The 13,856-nt window shown below is 48.8% G+C and overlaps 1 protein-coding gene across 2 annotated transcripts in view; it reads left to right on the forward strand.

Moving 5' to 3' along the window:
* The window catches only part of SLC4A4 (solute carrier family 4 member 4), a 143,512-nt gene that overhangs the window by 77,643 nt on the left and 52,013 nt on the right, over positions 1–13,856 (forward strand). The window contains exons 5-7 of one of the 2 annotated variants that reach the window (XM_086611328.1): positions 1,248–1,427; positions 5,971–6,066; positions 10,852–10,928. In XM_086611328.1, coding sequence (XP_086467454.1) covers positions 1,248–1,427; positions 5,971–6,066; positions 10,852–10,928 — 353 coding nt within the window. The remainder of the gene's footprint in view (positions 1–1,247; positions 1,428–5,970; positions 6,067–10,851; positions 10,929–13,856) is intronic. The other variant, XM_086611329.1, reaches the window with a different exon arrangement.

Raw genomic sequence — 13,856 nt, forward strand, 5'->3', positions numbered from 1 at the left:
TGCCAAGCGTTTCGCGTAGCCGTACCGACGCGTTCTTCCGAGCTTGGGTGGAAGAACGTGGCCGTTGGCCCTCGTGATTCGGAGAGGCACTCGTTGTCGGGCGGCGTGTAGAAGACTACTTTCTGACTCACTGAGTTGGCAAACGTGCCACGCGTTCTGCCTCCCTTTTCCCATAACTTTTATTATTAGCACAAATAAAAGTTACCGGTAGACAAATAAGAGCTGCCACTTTCCCTGGGGGGACAGCACGTTCACTGAAGTCATCAAGGGAACAGCTTAATGCAAGATTTAACGCACAATGGAGATTGTTCATAAATCTGGCTACTTTTTTTTCTTTCTTTCTCCTCTGGGACGGGGGAGCAGAAAGGAGAGGACTGATGGAGAGCGAGCGGGTCTTGGCAGTGAACTGGGAGCCTTTTTGCCTGGTTGTTGGGTTGAAGGCAAAGCCATGTCGTACGTCCTGTGACAATTGGAGCCAGTTCTGCCTTTTGTAGTTGCTGTCATTTTACTTGAGTTCTAAGAGCGAGTGATTTAATTAGTTACTCATCCCCAGGACCATTTCCCGTCATTAGATTAGGTTTTATTGGGGGCTTGCGAGGTGAACTCAAGCCTTGTTGAATCTGAGAGAAGTTTTGTCATGGTATTTTTGGAACCTACTGGAACTTGCAGTGTAGTTGTAGCTTCTTGGCAAAAATCAAGGGTCAGAGCAAATTCCCTTTCTGAACCAAGAGCCATTTTAAAGATTCATAGAATCATTAAGGTTGGAAAGGACCTCTAGGATCATCGAGTCCAACCGTCAACCCAGTACCACCATGCCCACTAAACCATGTCCTGAAGTGCTACATCTCCACGTTTTTTGAACACTTTGAGGCATGGTGACTCCACCAGTTCCCTGGGCAACCTGTTCCAATGTTTGACCAATTTTATCCTAGGTAGGGTTGATTTGAAATAGGCATAGTGACGTGTGTGAGAGTAACAGAAGGGAGTCTCGATGCAGTAGGTACGTATGGGCTTTGCTGGATGGAAATGCTTATGCTCTGTTTCCAAAGAAATACCTAAAAGACACTGGCATTAAAAATAAACTGGTGAAATCTGGTGGTGGTTTTGAGGTGGGAAGGAAAGCCTTCAAAAAGGTAGGGTGAAAAGGGTTCGTCTCTCTCCTCCTGCTCTCCCTTGATGCAGCTGCTTTTTGCGCGTTGCGATTGATGTCCTCTCCTGTCCCTCACCCCTGTCTTTGCTTGCCGCAGAAATGATCGTCGACAATCAGATCGAGACGGGGCTTTTGAAATCGGAACTGAAGGACAAAGTCACCTACACGCTGCTCAGGAAGCACCGGCACCAGACCAAGAAATCCAACCTGCGCTCCCTGGCTGACATTGGAAAGACCGTCTCCAGTGCAAGTAGGATGTTTACCAACCCCGATAATGGTAATGCAGAGGCTAACTGGCTATAGCCTCCCCTTTTACAGCAGCCCACCAAACCCGCCCGCCGAAAACTAACTGCGTTGCCTTGACAATGCTTCTCTAACCCACCGTTAGCGTAGCGAGACCCGTGCTGATGGTGACCCATCAGTGGTGGGCTCTGAAGGCTGCTTTGGCCGTGGCACGTCGCTCTAACCGTATCTTCACTGGACTGAGTGGGAGAGGAGAGGAGGTGGCAGCAGGACGTGGGGGCACAGGGGGAGGCAGAGAGATGCTCTCATCGCTGCCGCGTAGGAGACCATGTAGGAACAATGGTAGGAAAGAGAGATTTACAAAAAACTCCAACCGTGCCTGAACGTTTGGGCAGAGACGAAGCTTCCATGCGCGTTTGATTTCTGTAACAGATGGTGTTGATGGCACCCATAATCAAAAGTTACGTGGTAGGAACACCTAGCTTGCATTTTATTGCCCTGCAGTCATCGTCCAGTGTGGGTAAAGCTGTTTTCCACCTTGCTTCATTAATCCTGACGTTGTTTTGTGGTGGATGTGGTGAATATATCTGTCTTTTTGTCTGAAAATAGCGTAATAGGTAGTGCCATGTCTATAGTGGTGTCCGTACAGGTGCGTGTGTGCGGGGCTGCAGGCAGCTATAGAGGCCTTGGCAGTGACTCTGCCCGTAGCCGTACGTTGAGATGTGCAGCCTTCTTCCTAGTGGTAATCCCAAAAGAGGAGGTTGAAGCCTGTTGTCATGTCTTGGAGCTGCGTCACCTGCCTCCTGTTGCCATCTGGAAATTTGTCTAAAAGTGGCTATTTTAAAATACCCAGAAACAAAAACAAGCCAAGAAATTATATTCTTCTTGCTACGTTTAAGGCCTCTTAGCTTTCTGTGTGCTGCTTCTAAAACTCACCCTAACAGTTCTCCCTCACCTCTTACTTCATTAACATTTCCTACTTTTCATCACCCTTTGCTTTTGCAAAAGGTGCGTATGTGCACGTGAAGAACGCGTATCGCTCTTGCTGATGTGTCTTGTCACGTACGAGTGCCTGGATAACGCGGGGGATTATCCAGTACCGTGGTACCGAGGGCAAGTCCTGGGCGTGCAGCTTTTCAGTCAACATCCTTGCGGGGGTCCAGCAGAGCGAAGAGAGGGACTGTGCTTTGGAGAGCACCCTAAGGACATCCCAGTTGTGGGGAAGGAGCTCGGCGTGGCCAGATGAGGTGGTTGGTCCATGCTGAAGATAGAGGAGCCTCTTCCAGAGCACGCTGCAGGGAAGGGAAGGTTCTCTTGGGCATCACCAAGCTTTGCTTTTGGCTTGCGGATTCTCCCAAGCCTTGAGCAGGCAGCGGGCTGGGTGGGTAATATGCACGGGGTGGAGGACCAGAGCCAAGAGAGGTGGTGGTCAGGAGCTCCAGCTAAACTGTTGCACTCTGAGAACCCCCTGCTTGTTTCCCTTTAGCCTCAGGCATAAAATTTGTAGGTGCTTCAGGTTTTTTTGCCCTTAAATCAGCCGGATGCTTCAGATGTCTGGAGGATGCCCAGGTCATGGCAGGACCGGGCACCCAGCAAGCGACTTGTGTTTGTTTTCAGTTGGGATTAAGAAATTACGTTCTTTCCTGCATGTTCTCTGGGGCCTTCCATTGTGTCCTCCCCGCTGTTTGCTTGGGAGGCATCTGCTTTCTGTTAGAAGAAGGGAACGGCTGTTGGAGGTGAAACGTGTGAGAGTTACTTGGGTTGATGTCTATAGCTAGCACTTACCACCTCTGTGGCCACCACTCCTTCGGGACCTTTGAGAAGATCAACAGGTTTGCTTTGAGGAGAGGGATCCTGGACTGTAGCCGTCCTCCAGTATGGGAGGCAAAACACGAGGTGGACACGTCTTCAGCCCTTGTTGCTTGGGTGCTTCAGTCACCCTGTGCGTGGCAGGAGGGATGCTCTGGATTCCGGGCACCAGCCCTGAACCCGTTTGCTGCAGGTAGGCACCATGACGCTGAGGGTCATGGTAGCACGCAAATGTGTTTCCAGGCTGGCCCACGGTACGGTTGAGGTTCCACACTCTGACCTGACCGCTCTCACGTGGCGTGGGAGACGAGCGGGTCAACGCCGGACTGTTGGGAGTGCCTCTGCGGGTGGGCAACCGTACACTTTGTTCCTGTGTTCCAGTTGACCAAGTAACGAAGCGTAGTGTTTTATTCTGAGTACCTGTCTCCGTCGGTTCCGAAGGCGTAGAAATGCCAAGAAGCCAGTAGGATTGACGGGATGGCATTGCTGTGGTCGGTGCCTCCTTCAGCACGATGAGACTCAACTGAAGGGGTTAAATGGTCTCTGTTTAGAGCGTACATCCGCCTTCCACCTCTGCTTTGCATCTATTTTTACTGCACCACATGCTTCCAACAGCCGCCTCTTGTTTCAGCAGCTGGTCAATGTCAAATTCTTCCTTGACTTCGTTTCTCATTCATTCTTTTCTCTTGGCCAAAAGGGCTACGTGGGCCCTGTTTCAGCTGCACTGATTCTCAAGAAGTTCTTCTCTGCTCAGCCCACTGGCTGACCTTCACCCACTCCTGTCATGGTGTTTGGCTGCTGTTTCCCCACCCGAGACATTTATGTGTTGTGAGAATTCGTAACGTGTTGCGTTCCGTGACGGCTCGAGTGTTTTGAGACTTAAGGAGGGAGAGACTTGTGCACAAAGGGAAGTACTTCCCAAATAGTTGTCACCGTTATTTATTCTTTACACTTCAATGGAAAAGTAACTCCAGAATGTGTTTGATGGATATACCACGCTCCCTGGAGTTCAGTGAGTACCTCTCATGTGCTTCTAAAGGCAGAATTTGTCCTTTAGCCAGATAAAAAAATTAACATTTCTTTTGGAAACACTTCAGCATCATGTCATTAGCATGGATTCTGCCCCGGATTTTCCTTCTCTTTTTTTTTTTTTTCCCTCTTCAGGGCAGTTGGGCTTAAAACCCAAATTAAATAGTGAAAAATTTCTTCCAAGGGTCTTTTTTAGATCTGAAATCTGGAAATATCCCCTGGGCCATAGTTCCCAAAGATGTTGAGGTGCCTGTACCTCACTTATTTCAAAGCGCTTTAATAACTAAGTCGTAGGGGCTCTAAAATGTCCTGTCCCTTCCTGAGCTTCGTGATAATCTCATCCAGACTCCTGTTCTGAGCCTCTCCAGCTGCTCCCTCCGCGTCGGCAAACCTTACCGGGGATGCCCGTGGCTCTGTGGGCCCTGGTCACAGAGTAGACTTCCACCCCCTTCTTTGGTTTCACCACTCTTTTTGAAGATGGGACTCAGATTGACAAGAGGACAGAACTTTGGAGCAGCTGGGGTGTGCACTGGATCCCTTCTATCCATCGCCACGTCATAAAGATCGATTTTTAGGTCGTGCTCACGGAGAGATGTTTTCTCAGATATCCTTCTGCTCTTGGAAAAGAGGTTGGGCAAGAGCTGGTAGGTTCTTGTGCGGCTGTGGGATGGAGGAGGAGAAGTCAGAGCACTCCTTGGCTGTCCGTTCAGCAGGAAGAAGGTGGAGATCAGAAAGGGGAGCAGACAAAGCGGTACCCAGTAATTACTCAAAGTTACCTCACGAGGACACCGCCTTTGCTGTTTCTTTTATTGGTGGAAGGTTGAGCTATAGGAAGCCTTCAACAAGGACATTTCCATTTTTACATTTCAGTTGAACTCCTGCAGGGTTTTTCAGTGGTTTGGGTTGGTTGTTTTTTTTGGCGTGTCTTCTTTTGTTGACTGGCTTTCTAAGAGTTCTTTGTGTCTAGCAACAGTAGGAAACTTTTCTCCTATAAAGTTTTAATTCTACACTAGAGTTGAGCTTCATTAAGTGTTTCTCATACCAATTGCATCCACGGTCCCTCTAGAGAGTTGAGTGGTGGTGTCAGCTGAGTTAACAGCAGCACAGGAGAAGTTTTTGGTTAGGAATGAGAAGTTTTCTAGGGACGCTTGGAAAACCCCACCGATGTGTTCAGCTGTGGGCGTTCCTTGAAGCCTTGCAGGACCAGGTTTCCAAGCGTTTCCAAGCCTGAGCTGGTGCACCTGGGGACATAAGTGGTCAGGATGCTCCAAGTTGGCTCCTACAGGGACGAGACCTGATTTTTTTATTATTTTTTTTTAAACTCCCCTGTATTTGCCTTTCTTACTGACCGCGCCGCAGCTCGGGAGCGCTCAGCACCGCCGCTGCCTGACTCGGTTCCTTGGAACCCGCTTCTGAGCTGAAGCCACCAGGGATGGAAAGCTGACTCCGGAGCGGCCACCGGAACGCTGCGAGGTGGAGCTGTGGAGGAGATGAGCTCCAAAGGAGCAGGCGAACCGCTTCGGTCACCCAGCTGTGCGCAAAGGGGCACTCGTGTGTAACTCCCAGCGTCCAAACACTCCATCTCCTACCCGGCTTGCTTGTGCAATTGCTTGAACGTTTCTTTCTTGCTTTTTTTTTTTTTTTTTTAAATTTGGTTTTGCTTTTTTTTTTTTTCCCTTTAACTTTTCTCTCTTCCTCCTCTTTGCTGCTGCCGCTGTCTCCTGCTTGCATGGCACAAGCACGCAGCCCGCTCGAGAGCTCCGTGCCCTGCCTAGCGACCCGCACGTTGGATGACGAAATCCGGGTGCCGCGCAGCCCCAGCGTGGGATGGCTCAGTAAGTCGGGGTGGGGGGAGCGAGCGGGCGGGGGGGGAGATGAGAGGAAGAGGAAGGGGGAACTCACACCAGCCCGTCTACTAACGCTTGCCGCGGCAGTAACGGTGGCCCCGCTTCTCTCTGGTTGTCCTTTGTGAAACACGACTCATCCGGAGCCTCGGCGGTCACGGAAGAGCGTGTGGTGCCCCCAGCTCATTGCACTGATGGCACAGGGACGTGCTTCATAGACCGTGGCAATGTACAGGAACCTGAATTTTGGGATATTTCCCGTGAAAAATGACTGTCGAGTCTATTAGTAGAATGAGCTGATGACATGGAGGGGTTTGAACTCGGTTTTGTCACTCGGCTGGTTTGTTCAGGGCTTTGAGAGCCCGTAGGCTGAGAGGTTTGTTGGTTCCTTTTGCTCCCATATTTCCTCTTGATTTGGAGAAGCTGCTCACCTGAGCATCTCCAGGTTTTTAAGGTTGTTTTTTTCTCCCCTCTTTCAGGTCCTTCTCATGAGTGGTATTGCTGGGCTTACCCCAGAGACTGAGATGACCTTTTGTCTCTGTAACCTCCAAATGGTTGAGTCTGCTGCAGAGAGTTGCTCTTAGACATGAAAAAAATGAGTATTGGACATGTCCTTCCTGGCTTTGGGTCTTCAAAGTTGCACAACCGTGAGGAACCTGAGTCAGAAGGGGTTTAGGCTGTACAGATTTGGGCCACAGTGTCCACGAAGTCTTTTGAGCCAGCGTTGGACATGTTGCACCTTGCCTTTCTAGCACCCTTTGTCTGTTAGTGACTTCACTTGGCAGTCCAGATAAATTCAGGGATGTGGGGAAAACTTCTCAATGCAGGCTGGGATACCGTCAAGCTCCTTAGGTCAGCAAAGCTGGTAAAGGGTGTGAAGCTTGTGGTTTCCACAAGAGACAGTCAGAGTCCGTACGGAGTGGGACTAGTCAGAACTTGAGGACTTTGTAAGGCAACTTCAAAAGATGATCTGCACAGACACCAGAGTTGAGGGGAGAGCAGTTGTGTTACGTGCTCAAGAGGTTTTGGCTGTCAGCATCAAGTGTGAAATTTCTCTCAAGGAGATGGAGATAGGAATCATCTTAAATTGGGATGATGAGACGCTTTCTGCCTCTGAAGAACAAAGAGTATGTTGTCGAGTTCTGATGCTCAGATGTCTTAACGTGAGGTCATCCGATGACGGAAAAGGGAGCGGATAAGGTCCATGTGTCGTGCCGAGGGGTTGGAGCTCCGACTGACGTGCTCCCAGCTCCGGGTGGGGATGGCTCTCGGAAAGGCGTGCAGGTGCAAGCTTGCGTTCTTCTTGGGCTCGGGTTTTCTCTGATGTCCCTCGCTCTCAGGCTCCACACGGTTGTCCTCGTTGAGCCTTGCAGCAGTGGTGCTGCTGTCGCTGTCATGGTTTGAGGGTACGGTCAAGGTCATGTTTGTGGGGAAGCGTGGTGCTTGGTAAATCAGGACAGGTACAACTGGAGAAAAGGCGGACAAGTGTCTGGCACGTGGGTCTGTCCAGATCTGGAATAAATACGGGATGGCTTGACAAGAGCTGCTGTGAGGTGGATGTGGTCATGTCGATGGCACTAGAAGAAAGAGGCTGCTAGCAAGAGGGCGATAAAGTCGTTAGCCACTTCATCTAGGAAGAAGGGTAATTATCTCCTGAGAAACGTTCAGCCTTGGACATCCAATAAACAAAGCAAATAAATGTCATCTGGAAAAATACCAGCTCTGAAAGCTGTGGGCCCTTATTTTAGTCTGTTTACTCCAGAAGTGGACCTGGAAATTTGGAAAACCACTGAAACAGCCTGCAGGAAATGCAGGGACACCTTCAGCCCATGTTTTCTCTGCAGCCCCATGCTGTAGCTCTTCTCCATCAGATGCACTGAAACAGCATTAAACAACTCTATAAAATGAAATAATTAGAATGTTCTACCCTTGCTCAAAGCTTTTCGGAAGCCATACTTGGATCCTTCTCAGTTGGAGTCCTTAGCCACGCCAAGACTTAGAGGTCTCACGGTAAGGGTGAACAAGAGGAGACCAGTCCCTACCATGCCATCTCACTGTCCCCAGCACAACAGCCGCCCTCCCAAGCCCATGAAGTGGTCGTGGCAGGTCTTCGCACTTCTCCAGAGCTGTTTTAACTCTACCCAAGACGTGGTTGTTTCGTCCCTCTCCCTCGGTAACACGCAGGTGGTAGAAACCCATAGGAACTTGACTTGGACTCGCTGAGCTGCAGGACACCGATTATTAGTGTCAACAAGCTTCACATTTTTAAGAAAGCGCTTCACTGATTCTTTATTTGGTTTTATGGGCTCGGGTTGGCAAAGCAGCCCAGTGTGTCTCTGTGGCAAGCTTCCATCTTCCGTTCTAATTTATGGGTACGTTATACAGCGGTCCAAGATTTCCCAGAATCGGCCCTGTCTGCGCAACCTTGGAAAGATAATTAATTAATTGCACCGTACAAGAAAAAGGAGCCCCGCGTTTCAGTAACGGGCTTCAGGATTACAATAGCCTGGGTTTGTTTTGGTTTGATGGGGGGTTTTTTTGGGTTTTTTTTGTCCAGCTTTGCTTTTTACTGAATAGAAACATATATTAAAAATTCCTATCCCAGAAGGTGTTAGGAACAGTCACGCCGACGCCGTGTAACAGACACGACCATCAGCAAGTTGGATCCCTTCTTTCCTGTTTTGTTTCTGTGCTCACCTACAGATTGATATCAAACGTTCAGTCAAAATTTGTCGACGTTGCGAAGTCTCGCTTGCTAATAATTAATTAGCAGAGTGGTTACTAATACATGTAGCTTTAACCAGTCTGCCAAGTGGCGTAAGAGGGCTGGAGCACCTTTCCTATGAGGACAGGCTGAAAGAGTTGGGGCTGTTCAGCCTGGAGAAGAGGAGGCTCCGGGGTGACCTTATAGCGGTCTTCCAGTACCTCAAGGGGGCCTACAAGAAAGATGGGGAGAGGCTGTTCAGGAGGGCCTGTTGTGATAGGACAAGGGATAATGGTTTTAAAATAGAGGGAGGTAGATTCAGGTTGGACATTAGGAAAAAATTTTTTACCATGAGAGTTGTAGAACACTGGAACAGGTTGCCCAGAGAGGTGGTGGCTGCTCCATCCCTGGAGACGTTCAAGGCCCGGTTGGATGAGGCCCTGAGCAACCTGATCTAGTTGGAAATATCCCTGTTCCTTGCAGGGGGGTTGGACTAGATGACCTTTGAAGGTCCCTTCCAGCCCTAATCATTCTATGATTCTATGATTTCTCACTCTTTGAGTAAACGTGTTTGTAGAGAGAGGTGGGGTCTTAAATGTGGCTCGTGATAACGGCAGGAAGAGGAGAAGCTGGGCATCCCCCTTTTCTGATTCCTAATTGATCTGGTTTTGCTTGGCTCTTGCTGTGTGGACGTTCCTGGACATGGCAATACTGCACAGCAGGTGGACTGTGATTCCAAGTGGCTCAGAAGAAAGAATGCATGAAGTCTCCACGTACATTGAATAAGTTGTAAAGAAAACCCAGCTCTGAGTCCTCATCTTTTTCTTCCCCCTCTTTTTTTTAATTTCTTTTTAATTGCTCATTACGCTGATTTATTACAGAGCTTGTTTGCGCTGGGAGCTGATGAACGCTGGAAACTTGGGCTTTCGTTTTGGTATGGATATTAAAGGATAAATTTAGTCAGTATTGTCTCAAAGCATAGCCTAGGTTGAGAAATGCCTCAGTGCCATTGGGTTTTGGGTATTTTCTGTCTTTCCAGTTATGTTGCTGGTCAGCAGCTCTGTGATAACAGCTCCTGTTGCTATGCTTCTGGTTCCTGCAAGCGTGGGTGAGAAGGGATGGGAATATTTCAAAGTAATTTAAAAAATTGCATACTGACTGCTGTGGTTAATGCTACTGTATCCATCCCAGAAGGCTTTTTTTTTTTTTAATTAATATTTTTTTTCTTTTACAATTAAGGGTATTTCTGCGTTCCTTCAGTTTTGACTACAAATGCTTTTAGTGGATTGTAGGACTGAATTCTGAAATGATGGAGCTTTTTTCCAAGTTCTTTAGAACAATTCCCCTATGTCCTGCTAGTCTCTGAGAACACAAGAATAAGGAGGATGAGGAGTCCATAGGGGAGCAGGCAGCTCCTTCCTGGCTGTTTTGCAGTGCTTTGAATGCCGGCGTGTCGGGTTTACAGATGAGCAATTGGTCTTTGAAGAAGCAATGAAGGTGAACTGCTTCAGTTCTGTGTCTCTGGAGGTTTTTCTTCATCTCTCTGAGGTATCTGGTGTCAGGAGCTGGTGACTTTTGGCCTGTCCATGTGGTGCACGCGTTGCTTGAATCAGTAAAATGCTTCAGGTCCGTGAGCTTAGTTCAAGAGTTTACTTCAAGAAAGGTGGATTTTTATTATCAGCTGTTTCAAAGAATCAAGAGCTGCCAGCATCCCTTGCTGCATCAGCTGCATCCCAGCATCTGGGATGCTGAGGAACGTTGGGCAGATGCCGTCTACGTAGGAGAGCGAAGGCGAGGAGTTCGAAGGTCAAGGTGACCACTAGGGTCCCAGCCCCGTTGAGGAAAGTCCTTAGACTCTTTTACTGTCCTAAGAGCAATGGGAACGTGGGTCAGAGATGATGAAGCATTAGCATATCTCATGTGCCACGTCAAGTCACAGCCTGTCAGAGCCTTAAATTCCCAACATGGACCTCCCGTGTGCAAGGAAAGGTGTTGCTGTAGCCTGGAGCCTCTGTGTTCTTCTGCCTGGCTCCAAACAGGTGCTTTAATTGGTGTTGATGTTGTTCTTACAGGCAGCCCAGCCATGACTCACAGAAACCTGACTTCCACCAGCCTGAACGACATCTCTGACAAGCCCGAGAAAGACCAGGTAAGGGCTTAGACTTGGCTCAGTGATGTGTGTGGTTTTGAGCTGGACATGGGGGAAAGAGGCTCTGTGCCATGAAACTGAAGCAGAAGAAGAGGCTGAAGAAGGTGAGTAGAGTATTTCCGAGTCCCGTGACTCGATCCTACACTTTTTAAGCCAAAAACAGCAGGTTAAACTCTTAGAAGGCCTGAAGCAAGTGACACCACGTACGTGGCATCTTGCTGATACCCCTGAGAAAGGAGGGGAGATATCCAGATATCGATGTATTTCTCATTTTCTTCCTGCTGAGATGAGGGTCTGCACGGGAGCGGGGTCCTGCAGCACTCCAGGGCGGTGTGTTCCCAAGGGCCGTGGGGTCCATCAGGAGCATTCAGAGGGACGTGTCCCTCCTCCAGCAGCTGGTGAAGCAGAAGCTGCTGCCTAACCCTGTACAGATGAGTGTCGGAAAGGCGACGCCGCCGATGGGTAGCAGTGCTCCAGCACGGACAGTTAAAATTGGCCTTTAGTGCCACGTCCCCACGAGTTTGACCCATTTCTTAGATGAGGGTGGTGTTTGCGGTGCGTGATACGGGGTGTCTGTGCGTGTGTTCTCGTCCTTTCTGAGCGTGGAAGAGCCTGAGGGGGAAAAGTGAGTTTATTGCGACTCTTCGAAAACCAGTGTCCTAATAAGCTCTCTGGGCAAATTTCAAAAAAACCTTTGCTTTGATTCAAAAAGTGGGTTTTTCTCAAAGCACGACTGTTTCTTTCGAAGAGTCTTTCCCCCCCACCACCCCTGGGTCTTTGAGCATTCTCTAGTGCCGTGGTTATCCTGAATGCAAATGAGAATTACTCTGGAAGATGATTTGGGTATGGCAGTGAGTGTGGCACGCATCCTTCAGATGATGGCCGGTTGCGTTCTTCTCTAAGCTCTGCCTTACAGGGACACAGCAACATAAAAGATGTAGAGAAGTGAGTTCAGGGGTATTAAAAGTTGATAAATAAATCAATAAACGTATTTACATTTTTAATTGCAGTGTAATTAGGGTCTGGCAGATAGACTGGCAGAACACTGGGTGTGAATGTCGCAGCAGGCTTTGTCGACCTCCGTCGTGCAAGCCTGGGTCACCCCTCCTGCTGAAGTGTCTCTGGACACATACAGATAATAGACTTTTTGTCTGGAATTGGCTATAAAAATAGATGTTTCTGTAGCACTCATAGTGAAATCCGTTCATAATTCCAGTTGGGAAGCGCACTCCAAAGTTTTTGACTTTCAGCATAGATAAGACCTGACTGTAGTGAAAACAGTTACGTGAAAACTCACTGGTTCCAAAAAGGTGCTTAGTTAATTACCCCCGTGTCCTGCTGATGAACTTTGCACAATGGAACCCTTGTGCTGCAGGCCTTTTGAGGCTGGCCTCAGAAATCACCTTACGTCTCTGTTTTCATTGCTGATGGACTGAAACTCCCGTCTTGATAGAGTTTGTGAGATGGTGGTGATGCCGGGAACTTTCTGGAGCAGAGCTTGGCATGGCAGACAGGAGGCAAGGGAATAATCCGTCACGTTCCCACAACAGGAGCTGGAAAGAGAAAAGATTTTCTTGCCTTGACAGCAGAGCAACTGGCTGTTGTTGGTTTGGTATCCCAACTGGGAGCTTGACGGTTAACGAGGCAGTCTAGTGACATATGGGTCTGCTGGAGAAAGAGGCTGTTCCAATTTTGATGAATTTTTTGCATCTATGAGAACTGCAACAGGCTGAAGGCGGTTGGTAACGGTTGCTCGGAGCAGGACAAGGACCTAAGCTAGATCACTATTCTTGCAAAGATAAAGGAGAGCATTGTGTGCCCCTGTTTTAAAGGAATCAAGGCTTTGAGCCAACTTCTCCATACCTTCAGTAACTTTCCTGCCTACCCACCTCCTTAGTTTTCAGTTCTGCAACCTTCAGTGCTAATTGGAACGGTGCAATTAACAGGGCAGCGAGATTATAGCCAGAATACTCCTTTAATCCGTCTTTCAGTAGGTGCTTACTGAGCAGAAGGACACCTGGGTTCAGTTGAAGTAGAGGTTCTGAATGCTCTCTCTTCAAACTCTGAAACGTGCTCCTCAGAAGATTTTTATCCTTTTATTTCTTGTTGTTTTTGTCTCCATCTCTTTCCCGTTACGGAGCAGTGCCAGTGGCCAGTGCTTCATAGTTGCCATATGACCTCCAGCCCTCCCTTTTTTAGGGTGGCAGATGGGGTTTGGTGATTGTCACCGGCACGGCAAGGCGGAGAGGGACACAGGACAGTGCCTCAGGACAGCTCTTGCCCTGTACACTCATCCAGCTGGACGCAGCGGTAGCATTCTGAAGCAGCCATAACCTCCCTGTACCGTCACCCTACCTGGGAAAGTCTTCTTAACCCAACCACTGGCCTCCAACCCCAGTGATTTTTAACTTTCTCCATCCTGAGATGCTCTGTCTTCGCTTAGCAGCAGTTCCATCACATATTTTTGGAAAAGCAGGAAGGTCCTGGGTGTCCACCTGTGGCTTCCCTGCTCCTTTCCTCTGGCTGTTGTAAGGTCGCAGTTGAAAACCAGGTCTCCTGTTGTCTGGCCCTGATAATTCTTTGTTGGGGGCGGTTTTTCTGTGGAGCCAAACCAGGAGCAGATCTCTTGGTATACCACGGTTGTCTCACCACTAGTGACTACTGAATTTTTTTCTATTCAATTCCATGTTCGTAACAACTGGGGATTTCCAAGGATAGCCTTTGAGGTTAAAGGGAGCAACACAAGCCTGGAGAAGGTTGAAAGAGGACACTCTGGGAGAGGGGGGAAGCTCTCTGTTGAGGAGTGGCGTGTGCTGGTGCATTATCTAATACACTTGGCAGCTTCTGTCTCCTCTTTGAGGTGGCCTCTTATTGACAGCAGCACTTGAACATGGTCACCAGGGCCAGGCTGCTTTCAGGTGGCTTGGG

Source organism: Tauraco erythrolophus, chromosome 5 (genome assembly GCF_009769465.1).
Source record: "Tauraco erythrolophus isolate bTauEry1 chromosome 5, bTauEry1.pri, whole genome shotgun sequence".
Taxonomy (NCBI): Eukaryota; Metazoa; Chordata; class Aves; order Musophagiformes; family Musophagidae; genus Tauraco; species Tauraco erythrolophus.